A 24,375-nucleotide genomic window follows, 5' to 3' on the forward strand; every position below is an offset into this window, starting at 1 on the left:
TTTAGGCCAAAAATGTTTTTCAATATGTTGCGGTGTGTCTGATTTGGACTTGGTGTAAGTGAGACATTTATATTTACCTATCTGGATGTCCCAACTCAAGCATGCGACGGCACTGCTGGGACAGTGAGCCCACTGTCTCTGCATAATTCTCCACTGTTTGCTCTAAGGCCAACTGCTCTTTCAGTAACCTAAGAGTGCTGGCCTCATCCTACAGACAGGAGAGAGAGAGAGAGAGAGAATATCTCTTGGTTTACAAAGTGAAAGACAAACAGACCACACTGTATTGACCACAGTTTACAACCCTGCTATAGTCTCTATTCTCAAAACTTCTTAATAAACACACATATACACATGTCAGTGTTTTAACACACTGTAATACATTAACTCAACATTCCCAAGTAATGACATATGAGAAAACAGCGTGATTTAAGTTTGAATCTTTTAGAAGCCATGTACCTCCAAAATATGATTATTCTCATGCAAGGGTCCCCCATCCAAAAATTTTAAAGGCATTTTTTTATTGTGTTTTATATAAAGACCTAATTTACATTGTGAAAAATTAATATGATATGTCTAAATATTATTTTTGAAAATATCTATTTTCTAGGTAATTATTACTTTTTTACTCATAGCACTGTATTGTTAGATGCATTATTTATTTATTTATTTGCTCTGTTATTTACAAATTCAAATAATAATAATAATAATAATAATAATAATAATAATAATGAAATATTTATTTAGGTATTTTTTTATCTAATTTTTATTTATTTTTTTATTGTAATCTAACTTTTATTTTTTTATAACCCCTGAATTAAGTGATAGATGGATTGAGTTTTAAGTACAGTACATACGTTTCCTTTTTCCTCATTGAGGACCTGAAGTTTCTGTCCACTAAGCCAAGACTCCGCCTTTGCTGCCTGGGTATAGTACTGCTGGGCATGGCTCACAGCATCCAGCATCACTGTGCGACGTTCCATCTCTACCTGGAGCACCTCCCACAGCTGCCTCACATGCCCCGCCCCCTCCCGCACAAGCTCCACCTCTGGGGTCCTCAGAGCAGCAACGGCCTCCGCCCTGTCGAGTACCTCCTCGACCCGCCCCCTCCGAGCCTGCATCTCCATCTGCAGCGCCTACATGTCCAATTATACACACAAGTGAACTGTCAATCAAAGCTCTCCGACCAATCAAAATTCATCACTGGATGCCATGAGAACCAGGCTATCAAACTCAGGGCAGCTAAATTAAATATCCTCAGTTTTATACCACAACAATATCCAGAAATCTGCAATATGACTAACGATGTATGAAACAACAGGTAGGGTCGACAGGTAAGTCGACTGGATTCTGATTGGCTATTAATGTTTTTTGTCATTTATCAGTTGGAAAAAAAAAAAAAAGTAATTCCAATGATATCGTTCCTCTGTGTCATTATCATTATAGCTGTGGTATGGGCATCCCTGTTCTCATAGAATTAGATCAAGATTATTAAAACTCATAGTTATTATTACAGTTATCGCCCTTGGTGTGAATGGGCCTTTATAAATTAAGCTGATAATAAATCCAAATTGATTGACAGACTCCAAAAGCTATTTGTATATTATTTGGCTGTTGGCCTATAATACAGCACTGAGATAAATCAATTCCCAGACCTCTCATTTATTCTGTTGGCAGGAAATATCCTCTTACATTATTTTGTGAATGTACAAATAACATACATGACTGTACAATGTAGAAGTTACATCAGATCAGTTATGCATCTGGTGTCCCAAAACAAGACAAAAAGTAGCAATTTAATGTGATCAAAGCTAACCTTTCAAATTGTTTAGATGGACACTTTCTCACAAAAAAATGTGGGTGTGACATATGAAAACATGATTAAAGTGACAGAAATTTAGTGTCCATGCTTTGGCATTTATAATGACTTAATGCTTAAAACTAAAGCTGTTAATGTAATACATTGTTTTAGTGTGACTAATTGTAAAAAAAAAGAAAAAAAAAAAGGAGCATAGCATACAACGATTGTCTTTATTCTATATCACAGAAACACCTACTACCTTTCTGAGAATGTACCAGAATCGTTTCTGTCAACTGGTTTGTGACTCTCACCTCATGGTTTTTGATTAAATGCTGGACACTCTGCAGATTGGTCCCATATTCTGTAGATGAGGCCAAATGTAACCGTTCCTGAATCCATAACTACAAAAGCCAAAATATAGAAAGAGGACTTTAGGTATAGTAAAAGTACATACAAATTTTTCCTAAGAACATGTGCGTGGTGATTGCCCATGCAAAACTCACAGAGCGCTCTGGGTGGTTACCAAGGAATTGCTATACAGCTCTGATCTGCATAGCATGATAATCTGTATGGTTAATCAAAATAAAACTGAAATTAAAACTGCTTTTTCACCAAAATACAAGCTTGGTGGTTTAACATTTAAAGATGCAGAAATTAAAATAGACCTAAATATTAGTACTGTAATTTTACAGTTATACTGTAAAATAAAATTAATATATTTTTCTTAAATAATCAATTTCACAGTGAAATATTACAATAGTAATATTTCTTATTTTAATATTTTATTTAGCAACAATAATAAAATGTATTATTATTATTATTATTAATAGTATATAGTTATATTTATATATAATCACAACATTTTTGGCTAAAGTGTGCAACCCTACAAACAAGCACAGCAAACGTGGCATTTAAAGGCCCAAGCTTTACTCACCCTTAAGCCATCCTAGGTGTGTATGACTTTCTTTTCTCTGATGAACACAATCGGAAAAACATTATTAATAAATATCCTGACGCATCCAAGCTTTATAATGGCAGTAAACAAGGCTCACAAGAATGAGCTGAAGAAAGTGCATCCATCCATATCCATCCATCATAAACATGTAATCCACATGGTTCTGGGGGGTTAATAAAGTCCTTCTGAAGCGAAGCGATGCATTTGTGTAAAAAAAAAAAAAAAAAAAAAAAAAATCCATATTTAACAAGTTATGAAGTAAAAAATCTAGCTTCCGCCAGACCGCCTTCCGTATTCAACGTACAAAGAAAGTGTGCAACTCTCGCAGTTCAAAATGCTTACGCTATGTCCTACGCTTTCCCTATTAAACTTACAGAAAAAGCTTAACTGACGCAACAGCAGTTTACACTTTCTTTGTAACTTGAATATGGAAGGCGGTCTGGCGGAAGCTAGATATTTTACTTCATAACTTGTTAAATATGGATATTTTTTTAACGTATCGCTTCACTTCAGAAGGCCTTTATTAACCCCCAGAGCCGTGTGAAGTACGTTTATGATGGAGTGATGTGGATGGAAGCTCTTTCTTCAGCTCATAATAGTGACCCCTGTTCACCACCATTATAAAGCTCGGATGCATCAGGATATTTATTAATATTTCTCAGATTGTGTTCATCAGAAAGAAGAAAGTCATATACACCTAGGATGGCTTGAGGGTGAGTAAATCTTAGGGTAATTTTCATTTGAAAGTGAACTAATCCTTTAAGCATTTAAGATCGCAATCACAATTTTATCAGAAAAAAAAAAAAATCACAATTAGATTTTAGAATGTCTGTATCCAAATGTTAGGATTTGAGTTGGTTGCTAACTTTCTAGGGAATAACTGATTATTAAGCTGGGAATTTCTTCACACTTTCTATTGCTTAGAAAAGTAATAGCTTCACTCCTTAACAAGCAGCACAATTTGAGATATGCATTATGTCCATAGCACAATATGTGCACATTTTAATACTTAAATAAGCAATGATCAAATAGGAAGATTGTCTTGCCATAGGAAGCACCACAAACTAAATGGAGAAAAGAAAGGGACACTCACAATCTCTTCCTCCAGGTCCTGGGTGACCTGGTGCATTTCTTTTGAGGCAAGAAGGATCCGCCTCCTTTCCTTCAGAGGCTCAATAAGACGCACGATTCGAGTCTCCACCACACCTCCTTGCTCTTCTCCTTCTGGTCTCCGGTGATCAGTGCTGCCCCTGACTTCACCAACGCCATGATAGAGCTGCATTTGGGCTTCCAACGACTAAAAAATGAAGACAAAGTGAGATTACAAATGCATACACAGTTTCCCAAATCAACACATATCATTCAGTGCTCTCACTTGTATCCTCTGGAGTTGCTGGCTGAAAGTGGGGCGGGGCTGAAGGAGGGTGGGTTGTGTGGTGTGGGCGGAGCCTAGCGTGGGCAGCTGCTCCTGTATGACGTTGAGATGCTGGTCCAGGTCGCTGAGGTTGTTGGTGGGCAGGTCGGTAGTGCGGTGGTTCTGGGTTTCAAAGAGCTGGCGGGCCTTGACTTTTGTGGTGTTCTCCAGGTGAGACCAGCACTCTCTGATTTCCTTCAACTTCATCTCCACCACCGATCGCAACTCTGGCTGTTCATGGATCAGCTCCTCGCCCTCCTACACACACAAATGTAACATTATCCATGGACTTATTACTGCTCTGTATGTGTAAGATGGAAAGAGATCAAAGTAAAGAGAGTATCTGTCTCTTCAGAGCCATGGCTGAAGTCCAGCCTCCTAAAATAGGGCACACACACACATACACACACTCACTCTCTCTATCTCTCTCTCTGCATCAGTACCTAAAGGTTCGTTCTTCCCTGCAAAAACACATAAAATTAACTTCACTCCTGAATCTCTTTTCAAAATGATCTACATCCCTCTTTCCATCACAAAGCGCATGTGTGTGTGTGTGTGTGTGTGTGTGTGTGTGTGTGTGTGTGTGTGTGTGTGTGTGTGTGTGTGTGTGTGTACACGTGTGCGTGTCCATACGTCTGTGCGTTTGTGTTTCATAATGCAGTGCCGCATTTCTCCTTTTGGCACAAGTCGCCTGCTCCCCTGTACTGCAGAGTGAGTGAGAGAAGGAGAGAGAAGGCAGAGAAACAGATGGAGAAACGCAAAGACGGGGAGAAACAAAGAGATAGAGACGGAATGGAGATAGGAACAGGAAAAAGGGGATGTTTGGATAGAAAACAAAAAGATGAAGGAGAAGAGAATGAGACTAAATATGGAATGAAAAACTAGATAGATGGTTCTAGCTGGATGCTAAGGTATTCTGACTGGTGGCTAAGTGTTGCTAAGGTGATCTGGATGGTTGCTAAGGTGTTTGAGCTGGCTGCTGGGGAGTTCTGACTATTGCTAAGCATTGCTAGATTGTTCTAGCTGGTTGCTAGGCGCTGCCAAGGTGTTCTGGGTGGTTGCTAGGCATTGCTAGGGTGTCTTAGCTGGCTACTAGAATTTTCTAGCTGATTGCTAAGCATTGCAGGCTATCTGGCTGATTGCTAGGGTGACTGAGCTGGTTGCTGGGGAGGTCTGACTGGTTGCTAAGCGTTGATAGGGTGTCATTGCTGGTTGCTAGGCATGCCTGTCAGACAGACAGACAGACAAAAAGAGGGCATAAGCAGGGAAGCACACAATGGTGAGGACCTTTTATTATTTCATTAGATATGACTTTTAATTTATCATTAATTTGTAGCACTTAAACAGTGTTCCAATCTGTGCGTGTGTCTGTGTGCGAGAAAAGGTGAGAATGTGCCTAGAACTAGAACTAGTCTAAAACTATTATTGTGCATAATGTTACATCTTGTGTTCTTATGAATGGCCTGGTGAAACAAGGAGGCAAGATGTGTGTTCGACTTGAAGCAGTGCTGCACAGACCTAACAGTGTGTGACATCAACCGCGAGAGCGATTCAAAAGCACACAGAGCCGTCTGGTCTCTAATCGCTCTCACGGTACTTTGATGTCACACACTGATCAGTCTGTGCAGCATCACTTCAAGTTGAACATGCTTAACAGGGTTGCCAGGTTTTCACAACAAATCTCACCCAATTGCTACTTAAAACTAGCCCAAAACTAGCCCAATGGTGTTTTAGGGGACCCCCCCGGTAAAAATCACGTTCCAGGGGCGTAAATTATGCATTTTTGGCGGGGTTCCCCTGGTAAAATTCACATTCCAGGGGCTAAATATCATGTTATTTAGTTTAGTTTCAACCCGTGGACATGAAAAACAACCCACGGCAACAGTGTAAAAGTAGCCCAATTCTGCGGGAAAACCGCAGACTTGGCAACACTGATAACTAACGTCAGCTCTAAGGACATCATCATGTCCTGTGATTGGTCCAGCCACCTGCCTGTCAGTTGAGGAAATCTGGAAGTTGGGGAGGGGGCGGGATCTTTTCCAAAATGACAAAGAGTTCTCCAATCACAACGGGACGTGGTGTCATTGTTTCTATTATTTCTCAGGTTACAGCCTCATTAACTCAAGTTTCCATCAGGTTCAGGAAATATTGGCAGCCATCTTAGTTCAGCTGAAAAAAAAAGTGCTAAAAAGCAATCAATTTTTTTCCTGCAAAAAACGCCATGTCTGACAATATTTCTATAATGAGGTGTCACGGAGGAAAAACATTGTAATGTTTTATTGTTGTAACATTTGATATACAAAGTTTGTGGTTTTTCAAGAGATTACATTTGAACAAATTCTGAGGCATCCATCAATGAAAATGATTAAAGGTGCCCTAGAATTAAAAATTGAATTTCTCTTGGCATAGTTAAATAACAAGAGTTCAGTACATGGAAAAGACATACAGTGAGTCTCAAACTCCATTGTTTCCTCCTTCTCATATAAATCTCATTTGTCTAAAAGACCTCCGACGAACAGGTGAATCTCAACATAACACCGACTGTTACGTAACAGTCGGGATCATTAATATGTACATCCCAAATATGTGCATATGCCAGCCCATGTTCAAGGCATTAGACAAGGGCAGAAGGTCTGGATGTGCACAGCAGAATCATCAGACTAGGTAAGCAAGCAAGAACAATAGCGAAAAATGGCAAATGGAGCAATAATAACTGACATGATCCATGATATCATGATATTTTTAGTGATATTTGTAAATTGTCTTTCTAAATGTTTTGTTAGCATGTTTCTAATGTACTGTTAAATGTGGTTAAAGTTACCATCGTTTCTTACTGTATTCACAGAGACAAGACAGTCGTTATTTTCTTTTTTAAACATTTGCAGTCTGTATAATGCTTATATAATGCTATATAACTTCATTCTTTATTAAGTGCCACGAAGCACAGCCTCAAATTCATTCAGAATCAAATGTAAACATCCAAATAAATACCATACTTACGCGATTAGACATGTTGCATGACGAACACTTTGTAAATATCCATTTTGAGGGTTATATTAGCTGTGTGAACTTTGTTTGCACTGTTTAAGGCAAGCGCGAGCTCCGTGGGCGGGGAGCGTGAGCATTTAAAGGGGCCGCAGCCTAAATCGGCTCATATTTAATGATGCCCCAAAATAGGCAGTTAAAAAAATTAATTAAAAAAAATCTATGGGGTATTTTGAGCTGAAACTTCACAGACACATTCAGGGGACACCTTAGACTTACATTACATCTTTTAAAAAGATGTCCTACGGCACCTTTAAGGATAATATGAAACTTGTGAACTTTGAGATAATTAAGCTTACAATAATGTTATCTTATGTTTCTTGAATTCTGTGGCTTTAGCTCACGATACACTAGTAAAGAATCATAACATTTGGTTTAGGAATGGGCAAAACAACCCGAGTACTCATGTACTCAAAAGTTACATCAATGATCGATCATAAAAACAGTGGTCGGGTGGTCATTAAAAAATGTATTTTTTTTTGATAGTGAAAATATGGTTAAGCACAAGCAGTGCCAATCTGTCAAATACATAACATTATAATCAGAACATTCTTGTAATAGAATGTTGTAGATTCTTTGTGCTTCAATTGCCCGTTTTAGCACAGCTTTCAGTAAGTGCGCATTCACAACAGGAGTTACAAATTCTGACTTGCACATATAAGTTAATTTGTGAAAATGTAATTTATAATATCAAAGGTTATACATTTTCATTGATTGATTTTGCGGAATCATGGGGGGGTGTTCTCTTCACATCTACATCCGGTGGAAAAGAATCGGGACGGGACTGGGGCATGGATGAGATTATTAAAGTTACTATAGTATGAAGCAGTGCAGGGCCGAGTGCTGTGTGAGCAGAAATGAGACCGCTGGAGCGATTGCTAATGAGAGACGAGTGTGATACACGTCTCGAGAGCAGCGGAACTTTTATTATGCCGCAGTCGCCGCTTCTGCTTCTTCCTGTCAAGCGTATGTAGGGTAAAGCAGTGCTGTTTTATTGAACATTGTTATAGTGCTACTCTGCGCCTACTCGGTGGCTAATATGAGACACTTAATTCACACTATAGTAAGCTAGATTGATATTAGGCATGGAAAACATGGTACTCACTGTAAATCAAGAAAACAAGATTTAAACAATAAGACTTGCTGTTTTGAGCTAAACAACATGATTAGTTTTCTGTCGATGAATGTATCCATCCAAACAGTTGCTCATCTGTCTAATAAAACACATCATATATTAAAGCGTCTTTGGTGTTTCCATGGTTTCTACAAAATAAAACCTGAAATCGAAGGTAATGCAGGTATGATGTCATTGATAGGTGACGCATGGACACAGTCTGTGCCCTGATTAAAACTGTTTATTTCTCTGGATTTAAACATTCCTGGAAACATTTGGGATCATTTAAGTACACAAGTCAACAATTACACTGTTCTAGTGGTTTTTGGATATTTCAATATAAAAATTTTAAATGAGTTTATTGTTGTTTATTCACTCTTCAGCTTCAGCTCACACAGCTCAAACAGCAATCGATTTGCTGAATATTACTGAAAAATATCAAAATCATTGAATATGATCTTTTTATTTGAACCAATCATATTCCTTTTAGATTTATTATTTATTTTTCAAAAACATTGATAAAACATTAAAATGAGACCCATCTAGAAATCTGCAGAATAGAATTCTAAATTCTAAAATGACCTGCATAACTGTAAAATAGATACTAGAGTTCTGACACAGCTGTAGTCCTGAAACAAAATCCTGAAGAACAGAGAGAGAAAAGGAAGCATGCTCCAGATTGCACAGAAAGCAGAATTAGACTCTCCTTCTTCAAACTGAATAGAACAAGCATACATCTGACAATTCAAAGTCAAACGTACAACGTGTTTAGACACAAGACTTTGATTTGACTCAGTAAAGCAGAAAACAATTTTCTACACATCAACACAGAATATTCAACATATATACATATGGTTGCATCCCTGGTGAATCTAATTAACTGCAGGATTCAGATTATAAAAAGCTATTTCTCTCATGAGATTGATTGCATGTTTGATATGGTCCACTTAAATTGCCCGAACAACAAAGTTTTGAAAACGTTGCCACTGAAGTACTAGAAAACATGAATTACAAGTTTCACAAAAGGCCTGGAGATACATGTGAATCACACCCACAGAGTAGCCAAGAAGCTACTGATTTCCACTGGCATTTACAGATCAAGAGCAGAAGGAATCATGCCATTTATCATAATTGAAGATATTATGTCATACTATGACATTAGCTTTCCAAACCCATGATCTGACACTGATCCACATCACAATAGGGCTGGGTGACCCACTGAATATTCACAGTATATTCACAATGACTTTGCTAACGATAACAATTGACATAGAGAATACTGTGAGGATTATAATGTGCTTTTTATTTAAAAAAAAAAAAAAAAAATTGCACCTAACATTAAAGTTTTTAATATATTTTCATATTCCTTTCATATTTATTCTCCAAAACAATGTAGAAACCACATAAAGATGGTATATTTTAAATATTGTTTAATGGCATCTTTTTACTGAGCACAATGAATGAAGGTCATTATCAGAGTTACCGATTACTGATCTCTATTAAATGGATTTTTTTTTTTTTTAAATCAATTTTAACATATAATAGGCTTTAAAAAATATATCAACTTCACATAAACCAGTTGTAATAAATGTCATATTTAGCTGTGCCTTTAATATATCAGGGCTCAACACTAAGCTTTTTTTTCTACTGGCCAAGATGGACAGGTTCAGATTTTTACCTGCCCTGCCAAAACCCACAAAAAAAAAGTTATTGTTTTTGTTGATTTTGATCCATGTATCCTTGTAAACAGTGCTTCAAGATTTTCAGATTTGTCTAACAGGTAAATATACAGAAATTGAATAATCAAACGCTGCACAGTCTTCACTGCATACATTTTAAAGTGAATATAGATTAATCCTTATTAAAGCTAAAAAAAAAAAGTTAATCCGTCAAGAGCAGTGAGTGATTTTCTCTGTCTTTTGTTGTTTGATTAACATGACAGGTTTATTAGGCTGCTGTCACTTTACCGTGACGCGAATCTGACACAAATCCTATTTTCTCACAACTCTTTACGTTCATTTAACACTTTTTAACTAATTTGAGACCTCGTGCTTACGAGGATACTCGACAAAAGCATTCAAGCGCGAAAGAGAATTCAAAGCACCACTGGTGCGCTGTCGGAAGAGGCATTCAGTGTACGTGTTTGTTCACAGAGATCCGCTGCACAGACGCCATTACAGATTTGAGTTGAAGTTGAGTTGAGTTGAAGAGTTTAATAACACTTGAAAGAATGATAGCGTGATCAATGATCATATACTGTACCGCAGTCAAAGGATGATAGAAAAAACTGATGCTGTGTTAATTGCGTTAAATATTTTTAACGCGTTGAACTGAAAATAAATAAAATCACAAAATGAACGTGTTAGTTTTGACAGAGCTATTATAAAGTAAAATGAATAAATTAGTGTTCTTATGCCTTTGCCTTTATTTTTTTAACTTCTTGCATTAAACATTTCGTACAGGCCTACATGCTAAAATGGCAGTATGTTGGAAATTATGGTCTTTCTGCCCATTTCTGTGCCATTCCAGAATGAATGTATAAACATAGAGATAAATGAATCTAGTATTGTCATATTAGATGTCATATTTTTAGCTATATTTCCAAGCCCTATGTCCCACAAATTAAAAATTAACAGGACAAGTCTTTCTTGCCACAGGAAAAGATGTTTTAAGGGCATAAACCAGTCTGATTGCTGCCTGAAAACTGATTGTTGACTTTAATAATTCCTGTAAAGGGGCTGCTCCTCAAGGCAAGCTCTGACACAGAAGTATCAGAAAATAAACACAAGTGACATTTAAAATCAGCTTGAATTAAGATTAGCTTAATTATTACAAAGTAGTAATAATTAGCCCAAAGGCTAAGAGTTTAGCATCTTACATCATCTATTCCTTGGTGAACTGTAAATAGCAGAAAGAAATAGAGAGAAATATGAGAAGTGAAAACAAGGCCAAAATAGAAAGATAGCAGGCCCACAACATCTAATAAACCATTCAGAGTACTGTAATTTAAACACGTGGCACAAATCCACCACAAGCACACACTGAAGAATCAACAAGGCATTTGAGTTATTATTCGTCAAAACGTCAATGCAGCAAAATTCATTTGAAATTTCTGGTCATAGTTGGATTGTTTTCCACATACAAATACACTTTTCAATCAGAACAGAACATTCGTGGCGAAGCTTCTTATGTTTAGATGATCTGGCCATCACAACCTTGCTTTGACCAACACTACATACTTGATCTTTGTTCACACAGCATGTACATCTACCACAAACACACACAAACACGCCAAACCACCTGAAATATCAGCAGATAATGGATTAATGTTTTGCACATTGAAACGCTTGGTTTTGTACATATTTTTGAGACAATTTATCATTTGGAAAACATTTAGCACATACCAGTAAGGCTGTTCGTCAGCTTTTCACCTACTGTCAGCATGAAAAAAGAACATCAGCATCTATGCAGTCATACAGCAACACACGATGCACTATGTCACATGCTTCCCTGCCATTTCTGTGATCAGCAATACGAGCAGATATCCCACTAATTCCCCATCATACCTTTAGACCGATTCACATACTAATCATATTATAGTCCCTGCCATCCCACAAGATGCCGTATGATTTCAGACACTTCACAGTGCCATTTGAAACCCAACCATCAGTCACACATCAGCTGCACCAGGATGTCCTGTCGTGTATCAGGTCATGATAAGCAATCTTTCAGAACAGCATGTACCAGATCAGAACAGGTCACCTGGGATCAAATATTGTATTGCAGGGCATCATAAAGTACCACAGATTAACTGAAACAGAGCATGTAATTTAACATACAACATTTAATGGCAACTGATATTAAAAATAAGATGTGAATGTACATGCAGATGTGAAGACAGTGTGGTTGCATCATGGTATTAAGGACAGCAGAGGATCCACCGGCCTTGTCTATCCACTACTGCTCTTCAATTCCACTATTAAGCTTTCCATGACCATTATCACCACCGAAGCTTCTTCTCGTTTACACATTCAAGGTTTTTTTCAGCTTCAGCTTGACACATTAAAACCTAAAATGAACTGAAATGAATGAATGTAACGCTTAAGTGAATGTAAGCATCACAACATTAGAATTTACAGAATGAAATGAGGATGACCCTTAATTTTAAAGAATAAGACATTTTCTATAATAAAGGTGAGAAAACGCCCTTCAAAAATTGTGCTGTCCTCAGCTCATCTTGAATCAAATAATCTTTTCTCAATATATCCTCAATCAAAGCCAAATGCCCTCAACTAATCCACAACCAATGCTGAATCTGTCCTTGACCTATCCACAACTAATACCGAATCTTTCCTCAATTCATTTTCAACAGATCCTCAATCTGTCCTCAAACCAATCTTAGCAAATCCTGAATCTATCCTTAATAAATCTTCCAACTCCTTAACACAACCGAGTCTTTTTTTCTATCGTACTTCTCATTCAATCCCTCTTGGCTCTGTATTAATCTCCATACTTCAGAGTTATAGTAAAATCTGTAATATTGTGAAATAGTATTACAATTTAAAATAACTATTTCTATTTGAATATATTTTAAAATATAATTTATTCCTGTGATGGCACAGCTGAATTTTCAGCATCATTACTCCAGTCTTCAGTGTCACATGATCCTTCAGAAATCATTCTAATAAGCTGATTTGGTGCATGAAAAATGTTTCTTATTATTCTTATAATTATCAGTGTTAAAAACAGTTGTGCTGCTTGATATATTTGTAGAAACCGTGATACTTTTTTTTTCCAAAATTCTTTGATGAATAGTGTGGCAGGGGGGGCGTGGTTCAGTGGAGTCTGCAGCGGGAGAGAGAGGGAGGAGACACGCGGTGTCTGAGTGGATTAGACGCAAATAGTAAACACCTGTCTCTTGTTTCAGTAATTGGCGTGGAGAGAGTATTTAATGCCAGGAGAAACAGGAGCCTGCGAGAGAGAGAAGGACTACTGGCTGTTTTCCCCCACTCCTGGATGTCTGTCTGCTGCTGGAGTGAAGTGACGTTATGTTGATGGTTTTGTGCCTGTTTGCACTGTTTTGTTATTATTATTTTGCTGATTAATAAACAGCCAGTAGTCACCCGCCGACCCTGTCCTCTTCCCTCCTTATTTACGAACTTTGTTACACTGGTGCCGAAACCCGGGAGGGAAGATGGATGCCGCCGCCAGGCCCGAGTCCTCCGCCGCGCCATTTGCGGAACTTATTACATCCCTCGCGGTCATGCAACATGATCAACACCAGGCCCTGCTGGACTTACGTCAAGATCAGGAGCGGCGGTTCCAGGCCGTCCTCCAAGCCCAGCAGGAAGACCGCGAGAGGTTCCGGAGCTGGATGGACCGGGAGGTTCGGCCGGAAGCCACGGATCAACATGCTGTGCCCGTCCATATTCCACTCAATAAGATGGGGCCTGAGGACGACCCGGAGGCATTCCTTGATCTCTTTGAGACCTCGGCCGAAATATCTGGATGGCCGCGGGACCAGTGGCCGATGCGCCTGGTCCCCTTGCTCTCCGGGGAGTCCCAGGTCGCGGCACAGCAGCTTCCGGTGCGGAGCCTCCTGGACTACAACGACCTCAAGAGGGCCATCATCCAGCGGGTCGGCCGGAGTCCTGAACAACATCGCCAGCGGTTCCGTTCCCTGGAGCTGGGCGAGTCCGGCCGGCCCTTCGTGATGGCCCAACAGCTCCGGGACTCCTGCCGCAAATGGTTGCTGGCCGACGGAAGTGACGTGGAGGAGATCATCGACCGAGTGGTACTGGAGCAGTTTATCACTCGGCTTCCGAGGAGAACGGCCGAGTGGGTCCAGTGCCACCGCCCCACGTCGCTGGAGTCGGCTATCCAACTCGCGGAGGATCACATGGTGGCGTGCCCCGGGGTCGGCGAACCCCTGCCATCAGTCTCTCTCTCTCCCTCTTTCCCATCTCCTTCTCTCTCTCGCCCTGTCCCTTTACCTAGGTCTCGTCCACCCGGCCCTCCTCGAGTCCCGCCCCGGGGGCGGGGCGGGAATGGTCACATTCCCCATTCAACTCCCAGAGTCCCGCCCAGGGGGCGGGACTGGCACCAGCCGGGTTGGACACGGCTCCTGTGTCTCCGCTCTCTCCACGCCAGCCGTCTGATCCACTCTCTGCCACTGGAGCGGCGGGGAGGTCTGGGCCGGCCTGCTGGCGTTGCGGGGACCCGGGCCATTTTGTGGACAGGTGTCCTGTGATGGAGGTGGGAACAATGGTCCGGGTCCCGGATGTCCCGCAGGCTGCCCCCGGTCAAGCTGGATGGTACCAAATACCTGTGAGTATCGAGGGGGGTACCTATCAGGCATTGGTGGATTCAGGATGTAACCAGACCTCGATCCATCAAAATCTGATACAATCCGGGGCATTGGATAATAGCCGCGTGGTTAAGGTGCGGTGTGTGCACGGGGATGTGGTAGAGTATCCTATTGTGCCAGTCATTATTCAATTCAGGGGTCAAAAGCATAGTGTTGAGGTGGCAGTTAATTCGCACCTCCAGCATCCGCTAATTTTGGGAACGAATTGGCCAGCGTTTACAGAATTATTGGGGGCTTTATGTACGGATGCTTCTTGGGGAAAAAATGCACCGGAGGGGAACGCGAGTGTGCAGGCGGGAGAGACTGAACCGGGACCACTGAGTACTGCCTCAGGGGAACAGAGCGAAATCGAGAGACTTATTTTCTCGGAGCGCGATGATTTTCCCCTGGAGCAGTCTCAGGATGAGACGCTGAAACGCGCGTTTGAACAGGTCAGTACCATCGACGGTCAGCCTCTCCATCCTGGACAACCGCTTACCTATCCATATTTTGCAATCATAAAAAATAGGTTGTATCGAGTGACCCAAGACGCTCAGACAAAAGAGGATACAACCCAGTTATTAGTTCCTAGGAGCCGCAGGGAAATGCTTTTTCAAGCGGCTCATTCTAATCCAATGGCTGGTCATTTAGGACAGGGAACGACACTAAATCGCCTCATGACCCGATTTTTTTGGCCGGGCATTCACGAGAATGTGCGCAGGTGGTGCGCGGCTTGTCGTGAATGTCAGTTGGTAAACCCACCGGCCACCCCAAAAGCGCCTTTGCGCCCCCTCCCATTAATGCAGGTCCCCTTCGAAAGAATTGGCATGGACCTCATCGGGCCATTAGAGCGATCAGCAAGAGGACATCGTTTTGCATTGGTCATTGTGGATTATGCAACACGATATCCAGAAGCAGTGGCTCTCCGCAACATTTCCGCTAAGAGTGTTGCTGACGCACGGTTTTCTTTGATCTCCCGAGTGGGGATTCCTAAGGAAATCCTCACTGATCAGGGCACGGCGTTTATGTCACGGACGTTACGCGAACTTTACGAATTATTGGGCATTAAATCGATTCGGACCAGTGTCTTTCACCCACAAACGGACGGGCTGGTCGAACGTTTTAATCGCACGCTTAAAACAATGATTCGTAAATTCGTTCAAGAAGACGCCAAAAATTGGGACAAATGGTTGGAACCCCTGTTGTTCGCTGTGCGAGAGGTCCCGCAAGCCTCCACGGGGTTTTCCCCCTTCGAGCTTCTCTATGGTCGTCAGCCCAGAGGGGTGTTAGACGTCATAAGAGGGGCTTGGGAGGAAGGACCTTCTCAATCTAAAAACGAAATTCAGTATGTGCTGGACCTGAGAACAAAACTCCACACTTTGGGGCGGCTGTCTATGGAGAATTTGTTACAGGCCCAGGACAAACAGAGCCGGCTGTATAACAGGGGGACCAATTTACGTAAATTTGCACCGGGAGATAAAGTGCTTGTATTACTCCCAACGTCAAGTTCAAAATTACTTGCAAAGTGGCAAGGACCGTTTGAGGTCACACGGCAAGTTGGTGAGCTCGATTATGAGGTAATACGCTCAGATAGGAGAGGAGCACGTCAAATTTATCACCTCAATCTCCTGAAAAAATGGAATGAGGGAGAATCAGTGATGCTGGCGACGGTGATTAGCGGGGAGGATGATCTTGGGCCAGAGGCGAATATAAAAAAACAATCTTTTGCACTGGCCCCAGGGGGAGATCACCTCTCGCCCTCCCAGCTCATTGATTTAACCAAATTACAGGCAGAGTTTGCTGACGTGTTTTCTCCCCTACCTGGCCGTACAAACCTCATTCAGCACCATATCGAGACAGAGCCGGGCGTGGTGGTTCGCAGCCGGCCGTATCGCTTGCCTGAACACAAGAAAAAAGTAGTTCAGGAAGAATTAGGTGCGATGCTTGAAATGGGGGTAATAGAAGAATCCAACAGTAACTGGGCAAGCCCGATAGTTTTGGTTCCTAAGACGGACGGCTCGGTTCGGTTCTGTGTGGATTATCGCAAGGTGAATGCTGTGTCGAAATTCGATGCATATCCAATGCCACGGGTTGACGAATTGCTTGACCGGCTTGGTACGGCTCGTTTTTATTCGACACTGGACTTAACAAAGGGTTATTGGCAGATCCCCTTGTCTCCATTATCCCGAGAAAAAACAGCTTTCACGACGCCGTTTGGATTACACCAATTTGTTACACTTCCGTTCGGGCTGTTCGGGGCACCGGCTACCTTTCAGCGACTGATGGACAGGGTGTTACGGCCCCATGCTGCATATGCGGCTGCCTATCTTGATGATATCATCATATTTAGTAATGACTGGCAGCGGCATATGCAGCATTTGAGGGCGGTCTTAAAGTCGCTGAGGGGAGCCGGGCTCACGGCCAACCCGAAGAAGTGTGCAATTGGGCGCGTGGAAGTAAAGTATCTGGGCTTTCACTTGGGGCATGGACAGGTGCGTCCCCAAATTGATAAGACGGCAGCAGTTGCGACCTGTCCGCGCCCTAAGACCAAAAAGGAGGTGAGACAGTTCTTGGGGCTGGCGGGATATTATAGAAGGTTTGTGCCTAATTATTCGGACCTCACCAGCCCCTTGACTGATCTTACTAAAAAGGAGGCACCAGATACGGTCCAGTGGACGGAGCTGTGTCAGCAGGCCTTTACCCAAGTGAAGGCTGCTCTGTGTGGCGGGCCGTTGCTTCACTCTCCTGATTTCTCTCTCCCTTTTTTGTTGCAGACGGACGCGTCGGACAGGGGGCTGGGTGCTGTCCTGTCCCAGGAGATAGAGGGTGAGGAACGGCCGGTGCTGTACATTAGTCGTAAGCTCTCTAAGAGAGAGACTAAGTACAGCACCGTGGAGAAGGAGTGTTTGGCCATCAGGTGGGCTGTCCTCACCCTCCGCTATTATCTTCTGGGACGGGAATTCACCCTCTGTTCGGACCACGCTCCTCTGCAGTGGCTCCACCGCATGAAGGATACCAACGCGCGGATCACCCGTTGGTATCTAGCTTTACAGCCTTTTAAATTCAAGGTGGTCCACAGGCCGGGTGTTCAGATGGCTGTGGCCGATTTCCTCTCCAGAAATGGGGGGGGGCTGCAGGCCGGACGGCTCCCCGGCCTGAGTCGGGCGGTGGGGGTATGTGGCAGGGGGGGCGTGGTTCAGTGGAGTCTGCAGCGGGAGAGAGAGGGAGGAGACACGCGGTGTCTGAGTGGATTAGACGCAAATAGTAAACACCTGTCTCTTGTTTCAGTAATTGGCGTGGAGAGAGTATTTAATGCCAGGAGAAACAGGAGCCTGCGAGAGAGAGAAGGACTACTGGCTGTTTTCCCCCACTCCTGGATGTCTGTCTGCTGCTGGAGTGAAGTGACGTTATGTTGATGGTTTTGTGCCTGTTTGCACTGTTTTGTTATTATTATTTTGCTGATTAATAAACAGCCAGTAGTCACCCGCCGACCCTGTCCTCTTCCCTCCTTATTTACGAACTTTGTTACAAATAGAAAGTTTAAAAGAACAGCATTTATTTGAAAAATAAATCTTTTGTAACATTATAAATGCCTATGCTGCCCCTTTTGGTCAATTTAATGCATCCTTGCTGAATAAACGTTTTATTATTTTTTTTTTTAATCTTATTGAACGCAAACATTTGAATGGCAGTGTATACACGTCCTTATATTTTTATTCTTGTATATTTACAAAGAAATTGTGGTCTTGTATAAACTAGCCAATGTGTTGAAAAGCTCTTGGAGCCCATGGAGTCACCTGAAGAGCACCTTGTATTAGTAGCATCCACCTGCATATTCATTTTTTCCTCCTCTCTCCCCATCACATTTCTTTCATTTCAGCCCTTGTGACTCACCTGTTCGATCTTGGCAAGCCATTCTTTGTTGCGGGCCAGTTCGGCCATGAAGGCCTGGTGCTTCATCCATTTCCTGTGCAGCTTCTGAGCTTCATCTCGAGCTCCATCCCGAGCTGTCAGCATCCTATCGGCCTCTGGGAGCTCTGCTCAGCTATACCATACACACACACACACACACACATGCACAGAGCAGTCAGCAGACAGCTACGACACAGACACACTCTGTCACAATCTTTTAGCCATCATTTACACACACAGACACACACAGCACTAGGCCCCATACATTTAATAGCAGTACAACATTGCAGCACCACGAAAAACCTCTTCACCTCCACCACCAACACACACACACTCCCCGAAAATCTCCAGAGCAGAGGAGAGAGCGGCACCTCAGCAGAATGTGCAGCAGCAGTGGGGTCTGGAGCTCAGGGGTGGGAGATCCACTGGGTCTTCATGTCCTCCAGGTTAGCGTCCAGGCCCCTGCAGTTCTGCTGCAGTATCCGTGCGTCAGTCCAACGGCTCAGAAAAAACAACCGGTACGCACGCACACGCAAGACAGACACCCACCGAAAGCGTTCAGTCTCCTAGAGAATCTTCAGTGGCAATGACTGCCAAACACTGAAAACACTGCATTATAATCCCTCAGGCGACATGAGAACCAAACGGCGTGTCTTTGCCTGCCTGTATACGTCCACTTCAGGGCGAAGCTCTGGTTTCAGCGCTGCGTCCGGAATCGTTACGGCGTCCTGCTGTCGACCTGGGTGGATGGGGGGTTTGGAGGAGGAGTGGGAGGAGTCGCCGATGTGCGTGGATGTTGGGGGGGGGGATAGCAGATTTAGACACCTAAAGACACAAGTTACCCTCTCTGAATGAGCTCATGCACTCGCAAACATCGTGCTGCGGAGGATCCGATGGCTGAATGGATGCACACGTGTGCTTTTGTGGGCAGATTCTCATGTGCTCTAGTGTGATTGCAATGCAGCATGCTGCAGTCTCTCTCTCTCAGTGCAGAGAAAACCGCCTCAATCCTATCAACACACTTTACTGCAGTGCCTCAGAGTGAGGGAGGGAGGGAGGGAGGGTGAAAAAGAAAGAGGGAGAGGCGTAGAGAACGAAAGAGAGAGGGAAAAAAGGGAGGGGGTGGTAGAGGATGAAGGCAAAGGGGGGTGGCAGAGACGGAGGAGAGAGAGAGAGAAAGGAAAAGACGAGGCATAAGGATGGAATGTTGGCTACAAAGGGAGATAGAAATACTGTATAGGAGAAATGCACCTCGTAAAGGGCGAGGAAAAAGAGAATGGAGAGACAGGTGTAAAGGGTAAAGGAAAGGGAAGAGTAAGTGGCGACATTTTTCAGTGTCACTAGGGACGTTTAGCTGCACCGCGGGGGCGGGCGCGTGTGTGTGTTGGGGGACAGTAAGGAAAAAAGAACAGATTGGTTTAGAAAACAACCACAGGGATGCTCAGGCATTGGAGGTCACAGTCTCAGCAGTAGTGTTGGGCAGATGCCACACAGTGTGTGTGTGTGTAAGGACATTCAGAAAGGAAGATGCATGTATGTTTCACGTACACTGAGAAAGAGACTGGAGAAATTAACTTGAGAGGTGGATTGTGTCATTACAAAGGTCAAAAGGGAAACTTGATGGTTCAATGGGAGATATCTTGACTGTGTGTCTATAAGGTATCTGTCATCATTTCAAACAGCTGAGTGAGAGCAGAGGAAAGGACACACACGTGTCACTGTAGCATAGCTGCTTCGGATTTAAAGAGACAGGCACATGTTTTAGAAATGCACACACCCAGAAAATAGAGGTTTGGACTGGAATATTTCTGAAGAAACTGACAGATTTTTCTTTCAGAAACAATTAAAGCAATTCAGCCTTAATGTTATTAACTGTAATTTTGATTAACAGGAAACTAGAAGCAAATATTGGACAATTTGAATAACAGAATCTGCATGAAACACCCCTTGTTATATTTTTGGCCAGCGGTTTGCAAAAGAATGGAATCAAACCGCATGGAATGAAAACTAGCGCTTTGTAGTTTTAAATGTTAAATCTAGTGCAGGGGTTTTCAAACTAAAATACTGCATGTATTTTACAGCAGGAGCGGCGCTAGCCGATTTTGCCGGGGCTTCAGCAACGAATGTTTTGAGTCAAGCCCCGAATGTAATGACTGTCACTGAGCAAATATGAAACTGGACAATAGCCTATGTAAACCCCCGAAATCATAAGTTGCTTTATTTCATTGCGCTTTGGCTTTGCATATACTGCATACAGCCTGTAAAAATAGACCTTAAAAATAATCTAGCCTATAGAATACATTTCTTTGCTGTCGGTAGCCTATGGGCTACTCCGTTTCTTCCTCTCTGTTGAATATGCAGCAGGTAGGGGAGGAGCTAGCACAGTCAACCGCAAGAGTGCGAGACAGTCAGCGAGCAGGAATTTCAGGTTTGAGGTTTCTTAACAGTGCTCTCAAATATAATTTTTCTAAACATATCTCTCTATTAAAATACGTTAAGCAGTTCAATACCGCTTTTCTACAGTATCCGACCATACACCGGCAGCGCTTTCTCTCTCTCGCACATTTGCTTTCACATTTTCTTTGTTCAATTTGCACACTGTACATGGGTTGAAGCTCTTAATTTTGAGTTTCCACAGTGCACCAGATTGATGCATTTAACCTTAAAATGTACAAAATTTTCTTCCTGGGGGGGGCATGCCCCCGGACCCCCCAGAGCTGGTACATCCAACAAAGTTTTACAAATTACAGTGTCAAATAATGTACATTTTCTGAACAAGAATACGACAACAGCTCCTTTCATGTCAGTAAAGCTGTTAAAGGTCCCATTCTTCGTGATCCCATGTTTCAAACTTTAGTTAGTGTGTAATGTTGTTGTTAGAGTATAAATAAAATATGTACAATTTTAAAGCTCAAAGTTCAATGCCAAGCGAGATATTTTATTTAACAGAAGTCGCCTACATCGAACGGCCAGTTTGGACTACATCCCTCTACTTCCTTCTTTAATGACGTCACTAAAACAGTTTTTTGACTAACCTCCACCCACAGGAATACACAAGAGTTGCGTTTGTAGAGTGTGTTTGTCGCCATGTCGTCGAAATGCTGTTATTTTCATCCCGCAGTCCAATCACCGGGTCTGATTCCGGCTCAAATTGATAGGGTAAAATCAAAGACATGTTTACAATAACACTGAGCGCGTGCATCTCCACGTTATGGTAAGAGGCGTGACTTTTCCGGGCAAGGAGCGCTAAGCTGCTGTCGAATCACAACACAGGAACCGCTGGCACAAACAGAACTCGTTATGTATTTCTGAAGGAGGGACTTCATAGAACAAGGAAGTCATCAGCCTGTTTTTATGACAGTGGAAACAGCGGTATACAGATAAGTAAATTATGTGAAAAATACTGTGTTTTTTTACACGCGAAACATGAACACATGTTATATTGCACACTATAAACACAATCAAAGCTTCAAAAAACCATGAAAAATGGGACCTTTAATAGAAAATTAAAATGTCTTTGGACAAATATAGATTTGGGCTAAGCCCCGAATGTTTACAATGTCTGGCTCCGCCCCTGTTTTACAGAAATAAATCGTACAAACACACACAATTATACATATACAGTGGGCTCCACAAATATTGTAGCTTGGTAAAAATGAGCAAAACTGACATAAAATAATTTTTACAAATAAAATAACAGCTCTGGATCTTATCCTATACTGCATAATAAGATTGATGAACATATAGCAAGAGATCTGAAATCATTCCTACAGACAACGTGAAAACATAAGGTGCGTCCCAATTCGTGTAGGTACTTATGCACTATTCTATGACGTTTTTAAGTACAAATAGTGCAAGTAGTGCATTCACACAGACAATTCCAAAAAGAAAAAGTGCACTTTAAATACTCGGATGATACACTAAATTAATGGAAAAAATGAAGTGAGGAATGTTGGACACTTCATGCACTCAACTGTTGCAGCATTAATTACGTTGCGGAGGGGGAGGGGGATCAGACTCCGATGTTTAATGACAAAATAACTTCAAAAAAATTCAAACATTACATGGATGAGTACATAAGTGCACAGTGTATAGTGCGTCATTTGGGATTCAACTATACAGAGAGCATCAGCTTTCATTTCTGCCATGAGACTGTGCTGAACACAGTGAGTGCATGTTAGAAAACAGAAATGTTTAGAGAACATTGTGCTTAATACGTTTTTCATCTTCAAACCAAACATATGACCTCAGTCGGCAATTTTTAAATCCCATCTAGCTAGCGTGCTTACAATAATGTTTACTGTGTCAGTAGGCGGATAGTAGGAGGTGTTTAGCGGCTGTTCGAACACTTTTGACTACACGAGCGTCTACACCACAAACGCAATCCGGTCAAATGCGTTTTCGACTACCTCTGGAAGTGGTCGAAAGTGAACAAGCTCAAAATGTTTTACACCCCATTTACACCTGTATTTAGCGTCCACTTGTGATCCGATCCACCAAAATGCATCTTAAAGGGTACCTATTATGCAAAATCCACTTTTACATGGTGTTTGGATATAAATGTGTGTTGGCAGTGAATGAACACAACCACCCTACAATAATAAAAAAAAACACCAACTACTTTTTTAATCCCCATTAAACCAAAGCAGTCTCATTAGACATGCCATTTTGATTCTCTGAGCAGTGTGACATCACACTGCTCAGGCCCCACCCACGGCTGCTGTTTACCAAAGAGAATAGAAGCCAAGAGTCGAAAACTCTGATGACTCTTTTTTTGGTAGCCCGGCCGCCATTTTGGAGTGAAAATGCCTGTTGTTGGAGTGAAAAAACTGGACAACAGCACAGATACACAAAAACAGACAGAATGTCAACGAAGGAGAAGTCAAAGTGGAATAAAAGAACGCAATGTTCAGCAATCCACTGCAAAAAATATCAGTGTGACAGTACAAAGCTTGCCTTTCATCATTTCCCAAAGACTCTTTATACAGATCAGAATCCATCACATCTTATGTACCCAAAATCGGCAAATCTCACAGCCAAATCAGAAGCGCAATAGAAAATTTTTCAAATTAATTCATCAGTAAACTTTATGACACCTAAGTAAATGTTGCATTGTCTTCAGGCCTCCAGATAACGACTAAATGTTCACATTTTGCGACCATTTTTCCTGCCGGTGCGATCAAAATTTGTTAGCAGTTGCGTTGGCGAGATCACCATAAAGTTAATGGCAAAGTAATGAAAGCGGAACGAAACTGCGCTACTCATTTGTGCATCATGGACTGTTACTACACAACACTGGGAGATCCAGTAAAGAAAGCCTTTGAAATCGCCACAGAATTAATAACATCACTGCGAGATCTAATGTTAGTGAGAAGCATTCAAATTCAGCACAGAGTTCTCCGCTATTAATCGTAGATATAAGATCAAACAGCGCTGACGTGGAAACCAGGAGAAACATTGTGCCAAGTTATAGAGGGCTTTCAGTCCACAAATTAACAACATTCACCATTGATTTAATGTAGTAACACTAACTGTAACCATAGAATTTTGGCAGGAATAGTAAAATGCTTTCAAGTACTTCACACATCTTTTTCCAGCACTTCAAAACTCTAATATTAGCATATTTAAATGTTATTTTTAATGTGATGACGAAGACATTATATGTTCATCTTTTATAGATTACCCCCATTTATAAAACTAAAAGTTTCAACATGTAGGAAAATGAACACTTATTTAAAAATAAAAAAGACATTAAATTACTATTGTAACCAGTAGGTGGCTGCCATTTCCA

General features: G+C 41.8%; 1 protein-coding gene across 2 annotated transcripts in view; it reads right to left on the reverse strand.

Moving 5' to 3' along the window:
* Window positions 1-24,375, reverse strand: part of sptbn4a (spectrin, beta, non-erythrocytic 4a) — a 40,717-nt gene that overhangs the window by 14,567 nt on the left and 1,775 nt on the right. The window contains exons 1-7 of one of the 2 annotated variants that reach the window (XM_048187323.1): window positions 18,956-19,608; window positions 18,567-18,717; window positions 4,129-4,425; window positions 3,847-4,050; window positions 2,110-2,199; window positions 855-1,133; window positions 78-208 (exon numbers count right to left, since the gene is read on the reverse strand). In XM_048187323.1, the coding sequence (XP_048043280.1) occupies window positions 78-208; window positions 855-1,133; window positions 2,110-2,199; window positions 3,847-4,050; window positions 4,129-4,425; window positions 18,567-18,689 (1,124 nt within the window). In that variant the 5' untranslated portion in view covers window positions 18,690-18,717; window positions 18,956-19,608. Of the gene's footprint in view, window positions 1-77; window positions 209-854; window positions 1,134-2,109; window positions 2,200-3,846; window positions 4,051-4,128; window positions 4,426-18,566; window positions 18,718-18,955; window positions 19,609-24,375 lie in introns of those variants that run through there. The other variant, XM_048187324.1, reaches the window with a different exon arrangement.

Source organism: Megalobrama amblycephala, linkage group LG4 (genome assembly GCF_018812025.1).
Source record: "Megalobrama amblycephala isolate DHTTF-2021 linkage group LG4, ASM1881202v1, whole genome shotgun sequence".
Taxonomy (NCBI): domain Eukaryota; kingdom Metazoa; phylum Chordata; class Actinopteri; order Cypriniformes; family Xenocyprididae; genus Megalobrama; species Megalobrama amblycephala.